Below are 15,157 nucleotides of genomic sequence, written 5' to 3'. Positions count from 1 at the left end.
CCCTCGGAGCTGGATCTCAGTGAATGATGGGGGTGGAGACACTCCTTCAGGTATACAGGGCCAAAGCCTTTTAGGGCTTTAAAGGTCAGCACCAACACTTTGAATTGTGCTCGGAAACGTACTGGGAGCCAATATAGATCCTTTAAGACCAGATCTACATTGGATCCCAGTACATTTCCAATTCAGCAGCATCCCACTACTATTACAGAAAAAATGATTATAAGGCCTGGTGTTAGCACTTTGCTGACAGAACTGTGGCATATTCATATGTTCAGAAGCAGAACGTCGTTCTTAAGTCCTCTTGCAATCGACATGCATATTCTACCCCTCCTGTAAGTTCTAGGTTCAGTGGCCATGTCTAAAACACGGCCACTAAATTCCAAGAAATCAGAATAAATGTGACTATTAGGAAAACTGTCTTCATTCCAAGTTGATCACTCAAATATTAGCAGAATTGTTGATAATGTTTTTGCGTATGTGTGTTATCACCTGACCACAAGGCAGTCTCTAGGCAACTTACAATCAAGTTTAAAAACATACAAAACTGTTGGAATTTCAGTGTTTGTTTTTAGCCATCAAATTGGGACATCAATCTCTAGGGACTGCAGGGAAGATTATCAGCAACCCAAAGCAGCCCTACCTTTAAAGCCTTGTCTCAAGGGCCAGGTTCAAGTTAAATGGATTATTGACTCTTGGGGCACAGACGGACCTCTTAAATCAACGTTGTTATAGGAAGCAAGGCAGCCCTGAATTCACCCTGTCTCTGCAGTCTGACTCTGACCCACTTAATAGCAGGTGTGGATTGGAATTATGCATGAGGAGGTGCAGCCTGGTTGCTCTGGCAACAGGGATCCCAGCCCCCGACTCTCAACATGAGGACAATATGAGGGTATTGTTTGCCATAATCATCAGTGGCAAAACGGACTTGCAGTTTCAGTACATTTACTTACATGATTGTGATGGCTAGGTAAAGGTAAAGGTACCCCTGACCGTTAGGCCCAGTCGCGGATGACTCTGGGGTTGCGGCGCTCATCTCGCTTTATTGGCCGAAGGAGCCGGCGTACAGCTTCCGGGTCATGTGGCCAGCATGACTAAGCCGCTTCTGGCAAACCAGAGCAGCGCATGGAAACGCCGTTTACCTTCCCGCCGGAGCGGTGCCTATTTATCTACTTGCACTTTGATGTGCTTTCGAACTGCTAGGTGAGCAGGAGCAGGGACCGAGCAACGGGAGCTCACCCCATCATGGGGATTCGAACCACCGACCTTCTGATCGGCAAGCCCTAGGCTCTGTGGTTTAGACCACAGCACCACCCGCGTCCTTGGCTAGGACCGCGTAATAAAGAAGTCATTTTTTAATTCGCAGAATCAGCAGCAGATTGAGGGAATAGTTAATTGTGAACAGGTGTAAAAAAGTGTATGAAAGAGTAGAAGCTGGTCTTAGGCTGTTGGTGAACCCTCTTCACACAAGCGCACCCCCCCAAAAAAAAACAACAACACCCCAGCAATTTTGTATAAATAATCTGACAGCACTAGATCAAATGCTGTTCCATAAAGAAGTCATATTTTAAAACTACCATTAAGGCTTTCACGTTTGAAAAAAAACAGCACAAGAAAGCTTTCTTTTTTTTACTCATTCATGCTTAGCAGAAGGTCATGGTATCAAATGATGCCACTGCAGAGTTCAGATCTTTGTGCCTGAAGGAGAAGAACAAAGGTCTTTGTCTGTTTCCTTTTGAGTTAAAGGTGATTTCGGCCTCACTCTTTTATATACTGGGATGTGACCTGCCCTCCTAGAATTTCAGGGAAGTTTGTTCAGGAATTTGTAGCAGTGTTCTCAGCGGATTAGCATTTCTTGAAGCTGTGTTTGGCACTTAACATAAAGACAGCCTTCTTCCAGCATGGGAAGTCTGAACATGTATAATGGCACACACATTTTGTTGATATCTGAGGATTTGGTTATGTAATTGGAAGCCTGCTTATTTCAGAGGCTAACAATTTAGACCTTAAGTTTGCTTACTTTGGCCATTGTTTCACATCCTGTGGCAGCCAAGTGAGGAAGCATGGCCCCTGAGCAATGCATTTATTTACCGTATTTTTCGCTCCATAGGACGCTCCTGACCAAAAGACGCACCAAGTTTTTAGAGCAGGAAAACACGGAAAAAATCTGACTCAAATTTTGTACTAAACTATTTAAAACAGCAAAGTGTGTGGCTCCTGTCCACTTTGCTGCTTTAAAGCGAGCCATGGTATATAATGATGATGAGAATGGAAAAAGGACACATTCCATTATAATGTAGCTGTTTTCATTATCACTGGGAAGTCAGTATTGGCAGCAGTCACAAAAAATAAAATTTGAGCATTTTACTGTTATTAATCAAGAATATTAATAGTCAGGGAGAGAAACCAGGGCTGTGCAAATGAGAAGTGCTTGGAGTATGGAGGAACAGCAAAAAGATAATAATAATAATAATAATAATAATAATAATAATAATAATAATAATAATAATAATAATTTATTATTTATACCCCGCCCATCTGGCTGGGCCTCCCCAGCCACTCTGGGCGGCTTCCAAAAGAATATTAAAATACTGTGAAGCTAAGGATCAAATGATTGTACTCCAGTTCCTAAATCTCTGAAGTTTTCTCAAAACAGGCATGGTTGTTTTGAAAGGAAGATTCAAAATGGAGTGACTGAGCAAAGAACAGAGGAGGAAAAGAGGGCAGATAAATAGCTTCCATTCAATACCAAGAGAACACAATGTTTTTGGTTTAGTATAGGTGGACTGTACTTGTAAGAATTTGTATAATGAATTATAGAGTTGGAGTGGAATATCAGAGCCTCTTTTCAGCAGTAAAGATTAGCTACTAGGAACATGGTCCACACACACACACAGGATGTCTGGTTATAGCTGTGCAGTTTAAACTGTTCCTGAGCCAGATACCTGCTCAGCTTTAGCTGAAATTACTATTACTGGTTTGTGGAGATGCTTTGCATGTATTTATGACTATTTCCGCAAAACTGCTACTTGAAGAAATCCCCAAACTTACTATTTTTAAACTTCAAATGGAGCTCAGAATCCAGTTAGGCAATCCTTTGCAGTTGAATTAGGAGGCACTGAGAGACAGCAATTTGCTGCTCCCCACCCCCACCCTCCACCCCAGGAGCACACAATCTTCCCTCTGCTTGCAAACCTTGCAAACCTTGTCGGGACTTCAGGGGAAAGCAAAGGCTGTAGGCAGAGCAGTGTGGCTCCTCCCCCCACCCCCAAAAAGCACCCCAGCAGCACACAGCCTTCCCTCTGCTTGCAAACCTTGTCGGGACTTCAGGGAAAGCAGAGGCTGCCGGCAGAGCCGCGTGGCTCCTCCCCCCACCCCCAAAGAGCAGCCCAGGAGCACAGGACAACAGCGATTTGGCTCCAGGGAACACACATTCGCTCCATAAGACGCACAGACTTTTCCCCTTACTTTTTAGGAGGGAAAAAGTGCGTCCTATGGAGCGAAAAATACGGTAATTGATTTATTGAGCCTTTCTTGAGCTCAAGGCAGCTTACAGGCAGTGTTAATGCAGCTTAAAACACATTACAGAAACAAGCACAGAAGATGAGATATCAGTCTAGCCCCTCCTGTCCCCCTATTAAGCAATATATAAATACCTAATATAAAAATAAGGGGAAATTCCAGGTCCCCACACAGTGAAGATCTTGATCCTGAGCTTAAAAAGAGAACCTGGCTGCCTAACCTTAAAAGAAAAAACATTCATCTCCCAGCTACCCTACTGACACTTTGCAGACCCATAACGTTGAGGAGACCGAAGATTAGATTTCTTTCTTAGCACTGGGCAGGGTTGTTGTTCTTGTTGTTGGTTTTGGTTTTGGTTTTGCTTCACTTCCCAAAATGTGGATTTCGGCAAGACTTCAAAACATGCTAAAGCCTAAGCCGGCCTCCCACGGTAGTAAGTTTGCTTCTCTCCCAGACAAAACTTCATCTGTTCTAGGGGGCATAAGTTTTGCAGGCGGAAAGGCAAATTCACTGTGGGATTTCAGTTCTTAAAGCTTGTGAGCGGAACAAATTAAATTAAGCTTATGCTTATAAAGCTCATTAAAGAAAGAAAGAAAGAAAAAAGAAAGAAATGGCAACATTAAGTAACTTTTTCATTTTAAAAGGCTAATTCCTTACTTTCTCTGACTAAAAATAAAAACTTTTGCCATGATACAGTTCTATTTCTGCAGTAGTTACTGTACTTTAAATATGCAGTTTTACTGTAGTTTTAAATATACTACAATAAAACTGAGAGGTGATATGATAGTCATCTTCAAAAATCTAAAGATGTATCCCAAGGAAGGTGGACCAAGTTAGTTTTCTCCTGCTCCAGAAAGTAGGACGCAAGCCATTGGATTCAAGTGGCAAGGAAGGAGATTCTGACTAAGCACGAGGAATAAATTTATGACAGTCAGAGCTGTTCGACAGAGGAACAGACTCTCTCAGAAGGTGGTGGGCTCCTTGGAGGATTTAAAGCAATGGTTGGGTGGCCACTAGTCAGGGATTCTTTAGTTCTCTACGTGGGGCTGCCCTTGAAACTAACCCAGAAACTCCAGCAGGTGCAGAATGCGGCGACAAGACTCCTTATGGGGTCCTCGCAGTTGGATCACATTCACTCGGTGCTATACCAGCTGCACTGGCTCCCGGTGGAGTACAGGGTCAGGTTTAAGGGGCTGGTTTTAACCGTTAAAGCCCTATATGGCCTAGGACCCTCGTACCGCCTCTTCTGGTATGCCCCATGGAGGACCTTACGGTCTGCTAACAACAACATCCTGAAGATCCCGGGCCGCAGGGAAATTAGACTGGCCTTGACTAGAGCCAGGGCCTTTTCGGCCGTGGCCCCGGCCTACTGGAACGCTCTCCCACAAGAGACAGTGCCCTGTGGGATTTGACATCTTTCCGCAGGGCCTGCAAGACGGAGCTATTCTGCCAGGCCTTTGGGCAGGATGCATTTTGACTTACTTTCCTTTGTATTAAACAAGCCCGAAGGAGGCCCCCAACCCGCTCACAGGTCCTTGTATGATCAGTGGAAACAGTTGGCCCTGGCAATTATTAATCACTCTCAATTCCACCCTGATAATTGCCACCTGCCCGGATTTTAACTTGCTTGAATTAATTTTAAGATGTATTTTAATTTATTGATGTCTGTTTTTATTCTTATTGTGTTGTTTTTATGATGTTAGCCGCTCTGAGCCCGGTCTCGGCCGGGGAGGGCTTGATACAAATAAAAAAAAAATTATTATTATTATTATTATTAGTTGCAATTCCTTCATTGCAGGGGATTGGACTAGATGATCCTTGCATCCCTTCCATCTCTGTTATTGTAAGCACAGCAGCAACTGCTAGAAACTGCAGTTGCTTCTGTTGGCTAACTATTACCTCAGTGAAGAGTTAATTGATTCATTAACTTTTCTCCTTCCTCTCCCTTCTCTAGGACTATTTTCCTAGTGCTATTGTTTTCTCAGTATGCCCGAAATGTCAAGTTCCCATTACCCATCTATAAATCAAAAAAAGGATGGACTGCATACCGGTTACAGCTTTTTAAGATGTTTCCTGTAAGTTCTCTCTTCAGCTTTCACTGTGTTTATTGTTCTGTCTACTGGTGTTTAGTTTAGTGTAATTTTATTTATTTTACAAAATTCGTATACTGCTTAACTGTGCATAAAATCTCCAAGCAGTTTACAAAGAATATAAAGTTTGCATTTCAAATGTGAATAAAAGTCAACAGTAAAATCTAGTTTTTAAAAAGCAAAAAGAAGAAAATCAACAGATAAAAATATTCATTGTAAACTAAATTTACAGTTTAAAGTACACGCCAACTTTATATGTCTCAGTAGACTTGCATAAACAGAGCAGGAATAAAAAGGAAGTTCCAGAGTGTCGGAACTGTGACACTAAAAGATGAGAACATTATGTGGCCCTTGTAAAAGTGGCTGAGTGGGTACATATGTGGCAAAGTTATCCTTCAAGTAAACTGGTCCCAATATGATAATGGCTTTATATTCTAATAGTAACATCTTGAACTTGGGCTAGTAACCAGATGGCAGCCAGTGTAGAACTCTGAGCACGGGTGTTAGATGCTGACAGAATCCCACTCCTGTAAGCGTTAAATGCAGCAGTGTGGTTGCTAACTGCAGTTTCTGGACGAAGCTCAAGAAAAACCCCATATAGAGCACATAGCAGTAATCCAACCTTCAGTGTCACCAACGTCGCAGCTGTTGTGATTCAGCTAACCAGGTCCAGGGATTGCTGCAGCTTCTCATGCGAGTTGGAGCTAGTAAAAGGGAATTCAAGCAACTGATGTTACCTCTGCTTCCAGCGACAAAGCTGGATCCAGAAGCATCCCCAGACCACATACCTGCTTCTTTAGGGCAAGTGCAACCCCACCCAGGGCAGGCAACTGGCTGATTTCTCAGAAACGGGAAACAATCACCCACAGTGTCCCGGCTTGCTGGGTTTCAAGCTCAGTTTAGTTTCTCTCATCTATCCCATCACTGCAGCCAGGAACTGGTTCAGGGCCCACGGGGCCTCTCCTGATTCAGGTCTTATGGAGAAAAAGAGCTAAATTTCATTGGCATGTTGATGGCACCTTGCCCCAAATCTCATGACCACTCCCAGCATCTTCAAGTAGCTGTTTAAAAGACCATAAATTCTTTAATCAGCAAAAGACCCGGGAGAAGAGGAATGTTTTTGCCTAGTGCCTGCAGATTTGTAATGAAGCCTTCCTGGGGAGCCTTCCTGGGGAGAGCGTTCCACAAATGGGGGGCCACCGCAGAAAAGGCCCATTCTCATGTTGCCACCCTCTAGACTTTGCACACAAAGAAGGGCCTCAGCTGATGATCACAGGGCCTGGTTTAGTTCATATGAAGAGAAGTGGTCCTTGGTACTGCGGTCCTGAGCTGTTTATAGGTCAACATCAGCACTTTGCATTGGGCCTGGAAACTAATTGGCTGCCAGGGGAGTTAGGCCAGATTGACTTTCTGTTCTGAAACCATCTTGCCCCAGTGAGCAACCTGGACACTGAATTCTGCACCAGCTGAAGTTTCTGAAGCATCTTCAGAGGCAGCCCCATGTATAATGTGTTCCAGTCATCTAACCTTTCAGTTACCAGAGCCTACGCAACAGACACTAGGCTATCCTTGTCCAGATAGGGGTGCAGGTGGGCCTCTAACCAAAGCTGATGGAAGGCACTCCAGACCACCCAAGCCACCTGAGTCTCACGTGAAGGGGATTCAGGACTGCAATGAAGGATGTGGAAAGAGTGGCAGCGAAACCATTCACTCTCCAAGGCATGGAAATTCAGGCTCAGTCAGTGAAAATTATTGGCATTCACTTCAAGTTACCCACTTAAATGGTTCTTAAAAGAATTAAGCAGATTTAGCTATCGGGTCTGTTGATGGCAGTTTAGCTGAACGGAGCCTCCATGTCCATCAGCCGTGTATCTCTGATAATCAGATGCTGAGAATGAACAGGGGGTGGCCATCACCTTGAGACCCTGCTTGTGAGTTTGGCCGCTGTTTCAGATAATGCTAAATCCAGTTCCTAAAGAGCTCTACAGCACCCCCCCACCCCACCCCAAATCAATTTATTCTTCAGTTAGCCCTCTGGGATCCACTCATTTTATTTTTGTAAATTGTTGTGAGTTTATCAGCGTGCACAATGCTTAGTTTTGTCTTAGAAGGATTAATGGCTCTCCTTTAAGTGCTTATTTGGAGATATTCCCAGTTTGGGGAAATTGTATGAAAGGATCCATTTTGAACTAGAAGGGTCTTTTAAAAATTGTAAAGGGAATGTGTTCACAAAATCCTTGATGCAACAACTCCCCACCACCGGTTTGAATACTATTATGCAGAGTTGGTAAGGAGCTCCTCTGTGGGCAATTACTGTTTCCTTGCTGGTGTGCTTTAAGCCCCTTTCTGTTCCCTCTGCAGATCATTCTAGCCATTCTGGTATCCTGGTTGCTGTGCTTCATCTTCACTGTGACAGATGTGTTTCCACCTGATAGTACAAAATACGGATTCTATGCACGCACTGATGCCAGGCAAGGAGTGCTTTTGGTAGCTCCATGGTTCAAGGTTCCTTATCCATGTAAGTGTATTTAGCAAGCACTTAAGGGAGAGTTTCCCACAAAGCTTTGCTCTTTGATACAATTACTCCAGACTTACATTAGTTTATTTTTTTTCTGCACCTTGCATGAGTACAGAAGAAGTTACCTGGTCACTGGCATGTGCTTGCAGAAATGAGAGTTTGTGATTCGGCTCCCAAGTTGCTGCCAGGTCTGTGGTTCAGCTGCCCAAGATCTCCAGTGAAAAGGGAGCAAGGCTGTGAAAGATCTCTGTCTTGGAGATCTGCTGCCAGTGAGACTAGAGACGATACTGACATATCTGGGCTGGTGGTCTAAGGCAGTTTCATGCCTCTTGGTTTAACTGTGGTTTGAATTAAGCTGATGGTTCCCTTAGTGCTATGTCAGCAAAATAACCCCCTTTCTCTTTGGCCACACCATGTTTGGTAGGTCAGTTCTGAAGGCAGATTCCGCTTTAGTGGGGGGGGGGGGGAATTTGTATAATCTAAGATGAGAGTGGGCAACCGGCAGATGCAGTTCTCAAGGCAATCTGGTCCAATAACCTCTGGTAAAGGTTGTCCATGCTTCCACTCATGAGGAAAATAGACAGGTTGCATTAGATAAATATTCCACATTATTTTTAATCTAATTTTTGGATTTTAAAAATGTGATGTGCAGGTAAACCTACCTGTATGTGATGCTAATAAAACTGCTAAGGTAAAGGTAAAGTACCCTTGACAGTTAAGTCCAGTCGCGAATGACTCTGAGGTTGCGGCACTCATGTCGCTTTACTAGCCGAGGCAGCCGACGTTTGTCTCCAGACAGTTTTTCTGGGTCATGTGGCCAGCATGACTAAGCCACCTCTGGCAAAACCAGAACAGTGCACGGAAATGTCGTTTACCTTCCCGCTGGAGGGTTACCTATTTATCTACTTGCACTTTGAGGTGCTTTTGAACCGCTAGGTTGGCAGGAGCTTATGACTGAACAATGGGAGCTCACCCCGTTGGCAGGAGCTTATGACTGAACAATGGGAGCTCACCCCGTCACGGGGATTCGAACCACCTACATTCTCATCAGCAAACCCTAGGCTCAGTATTGCAAAAGCTAAGCAGGGTACGGTATGGTTTCAAATTGGGTGGCGGACTGTGTGTTGAGACTCCCGCATTTCAGGGAGTTGGACCACATGACCCATGGGGTTCCACCTAAATCTACAATTCTGATTCTATGTAAATGCATGTGGGAAGCCCTCCTGATGGTACCAATTCATTATACTGGCTAACTACATATGAAGTGTCAGTTTGTGTGGCATGACCACTGTTTTGAAAAGAAATGCTATTGCCTACCCCTAAAACCCAGAAATTAGCCATCCTATGAGCTAAGAGAACACTTTACACCTTAAAAGTCACTTTGCTTTAAATACAGTAAGAACGATTATGGGGTTTTTTGTCTTCACAGTTCAATGGGGATTACCTACAATATCAGCTGCAGGTGTGATAGGAATGCTCAGTGCCGTGGTTGCTAGCATCATTGAATCAATTGGCGATTATTATGCCTGTGCGAGGTTATCTTGTGCTCCTCCACCACCAATCCATGCAATAAACAGGTAAGCCTCCTGGAAAAGACTTTGCTTCCTTCTCACCCTTTGCTGTGCCCCATTTCCCTGGATTCAAAGTTCTAACTTCTTTCAGGTTTTGCAATATTATAGACTTTTGGGACCCAAACATTCAGAACTGTAGCATATATGAGGATGAGTTTGCATGTGGATACTCAGAACTCAATATTGCAGCATCAATTAGTGATGTCGATGATCAAACTACCTTAATTGGTCAAATCCCACAGGCAGATTTCATATCACATTGACTTACTTCTAACCTGTTTTCACTAGGGACAATTACACGTTCCTCCGCAAGTCAGAAAGTGTTGAATAATCAAGAAATGGTTCTGTGGTCGTGTTTGCACTGAGCAGCCACAGAGAGAAAATCACTCCACTGCATCCTTCTCAGTCATGTTCTGGATTCCTTGTGTCCTGCATTGCCCTGCCAAACATCCAGTTTGACTTGGCTTCAAAATATTTGAATTGGCAAGGTGGTCAGCTGACCGGCCAGCTGACTACCTCTTTCTCTCTCCCCATCATGACTGTAAAGTTCAGGGTGTCTAAATACTTTAAAAATGTAGAATCAACATGTTTATTGATATGATGCCTTTCCATAAAAAAATATGCTCAAAGCACTGTACAATAGCAGTGGGAGCACAATGCATAGCAAAGATCAACAATCCTGATAACAATTCCATAACAAAAATAATATGCAACAATACGTAAGAAATACAACATCAGTGCAGTGACAAATTCGTACAGAACAATAATATATAATATAATAATGCATACATTGAAAACAGACCATTCAGTAGATGCTAGAATGAAAAAGAATCATACTGAGAAGCTAGATATCAATTTGTGACCCCTATGCAGTAGTAGTAGTAGTAGTAGTAGTAGTAGTAGTAGTAATAATAATAATAATAATAATAATAATAATAATAATAATAATAATAATAATTTATTTATACTCCGCCCTCCCCAGCCAAGACCGGGCTCAGGGCGGCTTAGTGAAAGACAATAGCAGAAGTTTCATATGTAAAGACAAAAGTTAGTGTGAGTTTCCTTAGGCAGCTGGAAAGAACACAAGGAATCCAGAAAGTGAGAGTTGGCAAGAACTGCAGAAGAGGCAGAGATGAGAAGGTCAGGAAGAGGATGTCTCTAATGGGCTTGAGTTTTCTTGGATCTTTCTACTGCAGGCCAGGAGATGGTGTGGCGTTTTCCTTTTGCTTGTATGAGGTCGGGGGGGGGGGGGGAATCACTTTGTTTTATTTGTAGTACAGTTGTACCTTGGAAGTGGAACAGAATCCATTCCGGAAGTCCATTTGACTTCCAAAGCGTTCAGCTTCCAAAGTGCATCTTTTGATTGGCTGCAGGAGCATCCTGCAGCTAATTGGAAGCCACGGCGGACGTTCGGCTTCTGAAAATCATTCGAAAACCAGAACAATCACTTCCGGGTTTCAATCATTTGGGATCCGAAATGTTCGAGTTCAAAGGTGTTTGGCTTCTGAGGTTCCACTGTATTCTGTGTTACAAATGCATAAGAATATTTGACCAGTTGATGACGTCTTTAACTGTAAAATAACCAGCCCTTAACTACAGTGGCTGCCAGTCCTGCTTGAGTGTTTGCCTGGCCTTGACTAGTTTTCATGCTTTTCTAACATGCTATATAGCATAATCTCAACATTTTTCTTCTAATTGCAGGGGCATTTTCATAGAAGGCCTTTCCTGTGTATTAGATGGAGTGTTTGGCACTGGGAATGGATCCACTTCCTCTAGCCCCAACATCGGAGTCTTGGGGATTACGAAGGTACATATCTGTTCAAATAAGCTTGAGATTTATCGCGGTGGGAGCTTCCCCTGCACATGCCTAGTGAAGAGAGAGGGACTTGCTCAAGAGCAGAGTTCAGTTAAAGTTGTACATAGAAAACACAGTCTGATTGCTGTGGCGTTGTTATTATTATTTTAAAAATGCACCCTCTTGCAGTCAGAGTACTTAAAGATCAGTGAACTTGAGATGTTTCACGTGTCACTGCACGAAAAAGCTGGACTCAACTCTCCATTATCATTTGCAAATATGAAATGGGATGGTTGTTCCCACTTAAAACCTTTTCAACTCTGGCTCCGGCCAGGTGGAACGCTCTGCCTCATGAGACCAGGGCCCTGCAGGATCTGATTTCTTTCCGCAGGGCCTGTAAGACAGAGTTGTTCCGCCTGGCCTTTGGCTTGGAGCCAATTTGATTCCCTCCCTCTCTTTCTTTTTTCTTTTCCTTTCTCCTCCTGCGATGAGGCTACATTTTAATATTTTAATGCTTCAATATTTTAATGTTGTATTTTAATTTTGTTTTTAAGTTGTAATCATTCAACTTGTTTTTATTATTGCTTGTAAGCCGCTCTGAGCCCGGCCTTGGCTGGGGAGGGCGGGGTATAAATAAAAATTATTATTATTATTATTATTATTATTATTATTATTATTATTATTTAAGTGGAATGCTGGGGTGTGGTGAGTTAAAACGCTATAAAAGTCACATGTGAAACCCCTTTGGGATCTAACAAGTGCCAACACCAATGATATTGTGACACTTGTTAAAATTGTATTCTTCTTGTATATTGTATTTTAGTCTATTAAAAATCACACTCCTTTTGTGTGCGAAGCGATACATAAATTCAATAAATCTAATGTAATCTAAATAGTTTCTGATGTTTAGTTCCAGTAATATTATTAAATTATGTGTATCAACTGCACTTTAGTTTGATTTGTATGAAGATGTCATTGTTTTAATAGTCTTGTTAGACATTGCCTTGAAACTCACCATAGTAGGTAGTACATAAATACTTTTATAAATGAAATAAATAAGCTGTGTATATGCATACAGTTTAATATCCTTGAGGAATGGTTTGCGGGGAATGGAGGTGGTGGTTTCAGCATCTCCTCCCTCCACCCCACATCTTGTGCTGCAAGTTGTACTTCCATCCAGCATGTTTTATACATGATGGGGACAGGTGCTTAAAGACACAATATTTCTAGAGTCATGTGTAGCTTGGCCCTTAAATCTTTTTTTTTTATCATCAGTGATTTGCTTGTGAAATCTGAATATGAACATCGCCATCTACTGGATGCAATTTTTTTTAGGCAGGGAGGGCGAGGTTTCTAACAAAAATACAGTGGTACCTTAAGTTACATATGCTTCAGGTTACAAACTCTGCTAACTTTGAAGAGTTACCTCAAGTTGATAACTTTGCCGCAGGATGATGAGAACAGAAATCATGTGCTGGCGTCACAGCGGCAGCAAGAGGCCCCATTAGCGAAAGCACACCTCTAGTTAAGAACAGTTTCAGGTTAAGAATGGACCTCCGGAACGAATTAAGTTCGTAACTAGAGGTACCACTGTACATGGAAGTGCAGTAGTGGGTTGGCCCCATTTCCATAGCCTAATATTGGCTGTCTGCAGTTATCTAGGGACCTGTCACATCTGTTTTACCTTGATCTCGTCATTTCCAGTCATGGATTAAATAATTTCTGAACATGGTACAAGCAAATGTTACAAAGGCACTTTATGTATTACGTGTTTACTTCATAAAATGCATACACTGAAAGTGGTTTACAGTTAAAACATACAAAAATATTAAAATACTAAAACTGATGAGAATTCACATCAACTTTCTGAGCTTGTCTAAACAATAGCATTTTTAGCAGGCATAAGAAAAGAATACAGTGAAGGCACCCGCTTGATATCAGTAGGCAGAGAATTCCAAAGTGTAGGTGCTGCCACTTTATACATCCCCTTAGGGCAAAATGTCTGTTTATGGGATTGTAGTAGAAATAAAGGCTGTTTAAGGAAAATAGCATGGGAAATGTTTTCAAAGAGGTATGTTCTGCCAGTGCAGCTTGCCTTTGTTCGTAGTCTTTTTCATTGTATAGATAGCACTAAATAACGCAATGGGAAAGTGTGGTGGAAGAGACCTTTGCCCACACACAGAGTGTGACTCAAGTCAAGTGAATGTTGATTGTCACATGGACTCTGCTGCTTGTGTGTTAAACTGTCAGCGCAAAAACTTCGCAAGGAATTGATTTGTGCTTCTCCTGAGAAGCTTTGTTTTGTGCAAAGCATCGCTTTTGTTCAGTTGAGCTCTTCAAAGAGTGTAGCCCCAAGCAATGGAAATGTCTCTGTGTTATGTAACTCTACAAAAATAGTCTTTTTGAACTAAAATGCCCCAAAGCACGAATCTGTATTGCCAGGTCTCACATTCAGCTGATGTGGAATGTATCTAGTGGCTTTATCAGTTTGCTTCCATTGATAAATACTGGGAACACATGATAACATACTGGCCTGCAGTATCATCCTGTCAAGTGATCACATGATAACTGTGGCCATAGGGAATCGGCCTGTAGAGTGTTTGAAAAATAAAAATAAAAAGTTTTAAACTTGCTGGGGTTGTGGAGCAAGGAAAAAGCCGAGGTCAGGCAGTTTTCACCAAACTAGCAGGAGATGGTGAGGTTTAGTTGGGATATCCATCTAATAACAGAGGCTTTTAATTCTCTGTGCCACTGAGTCCCTAATCTGTTTCCTCTGCAGCTGTTGTTGCAGCTACCCCTAGTCCTTCCCCTTCACTGCAGTCCCCGAATTGACTCAGAGAAATTGTTCTGTGGCTGGCAGTGCAATGCTCCAGTAATTAAAAAAGGCCCACCTGCATATTGATACACAGATCTCACCAAACACCCTCCCCATTGAGGAGGATCCTTCTTGTCCTTCAGCAGAGAGCCATCACGAACAAGTGAGCCATCAAGTGAGGAAATGGAATATTGCATTTAAATCAGCTAAAGATTCTATATTTTTTCCAGAGCTGCTGAACTACAGCAGCCGTCAGCCCTAGCAAGCACAGCCACTGACTGATGAGTGTTGTAGTTTGCCCGCATCTGGAGGGCTAAAAGTTTCCCATGTCAGTTTTACAACTTTGTGATGAAATCACAAGTTGTCATCATGAACAAGACAGTGGAACAGTCTCCCTCGGGCGCTTGTGGACGCTCCTTCCTTGGAAGTTTTTAAGCCATCTGTCCTGGATGCGTTAGCTGAGATTCCTGCATCCCAGGGGGTTGGACTAGATGACTCTTGGGTCCCTTCCAACTCTATGATTCTAAGAGCAACTGCCAGAAATATTGTAATTTATCTCCCTTTTTGTTGTGTGTTCCGTAGGTTGGAAGTCGGCGAGTGATTCAGTACGGGGCAGCGTTCATGTTGTTGCTTGGAATGGTTGGCAAGTTCAGCGCCCTCTTTGCATCCCTCCCTGACCCAGTGCTTGGCGCTCTCTTCTGCACTCTCTTTGGTATTTGAATTTCCCTCCTTATATTTTTGCCTGTTAGAAATGAGCTCTGTGCACAGCCATGTCAGCTGCCACTTCTCCAGCTGTCAGCCGAGTCTCCTGTCTTTTCTCATGGACTTGCTTGGGAGAAGTGCCTTCCA

The 15,157-nt window shown here is 42.8% G+C and overlaps 1 protein-coding gene across 10 annotated transcripts in view; it reads left to right on the top strand.

Annotated features, from left to right (window-relative positions):
- Positions 1-15,157, top strand: part of SLC23A2 (solute carrier family 23 member 2) — an 87,552-nt gene that overhangs the window by 61,198 nt on the left and 11,197 nt on the right. For all 10 annotated transcript variants that reach the window (XM_081203068.1, XM_081203064.1, XM_081203066.1 and 7 more), the window contains 5 exons: positions 5,474-5,594; positions 7,971-8,127; positions 9,557-9,704; positions 11,400-11,505; positions 14,891-15,020. In XM_081203068.1, the coding sequence (XP_081059194.1) occupies positions 5,474-5,594; positions 7,971-8,127; positions 9,557-9,704; positions 11,400-11,505; positions 14,891-15,020 (662 nt within the window). The remainder of the gene's footprint in view (positions 1-5,473; positions 5,595-7,970; positions 8,128-9,556; positions 9,705-11,399; positions 11,506-14,890; positions 15,021-15,157) is intronic.

The sequence above is a fragment of the Podarcis bocagei genome, assembly GCF_964188305.1.
Source record: "Podarcis bocagei genome assembly, chromosome: 7".
NCBI lineage: Eukaryota > Metazoa > Chordata > Lepidosauria > Squamata > Lacertidae > Podarcis > Podarcis bocagei.
The sequence above is the reverse complement of the archived record's forward strand: the minus strand, read 5'-3'. Positions and strand labels throughout refer to the sequence as shown.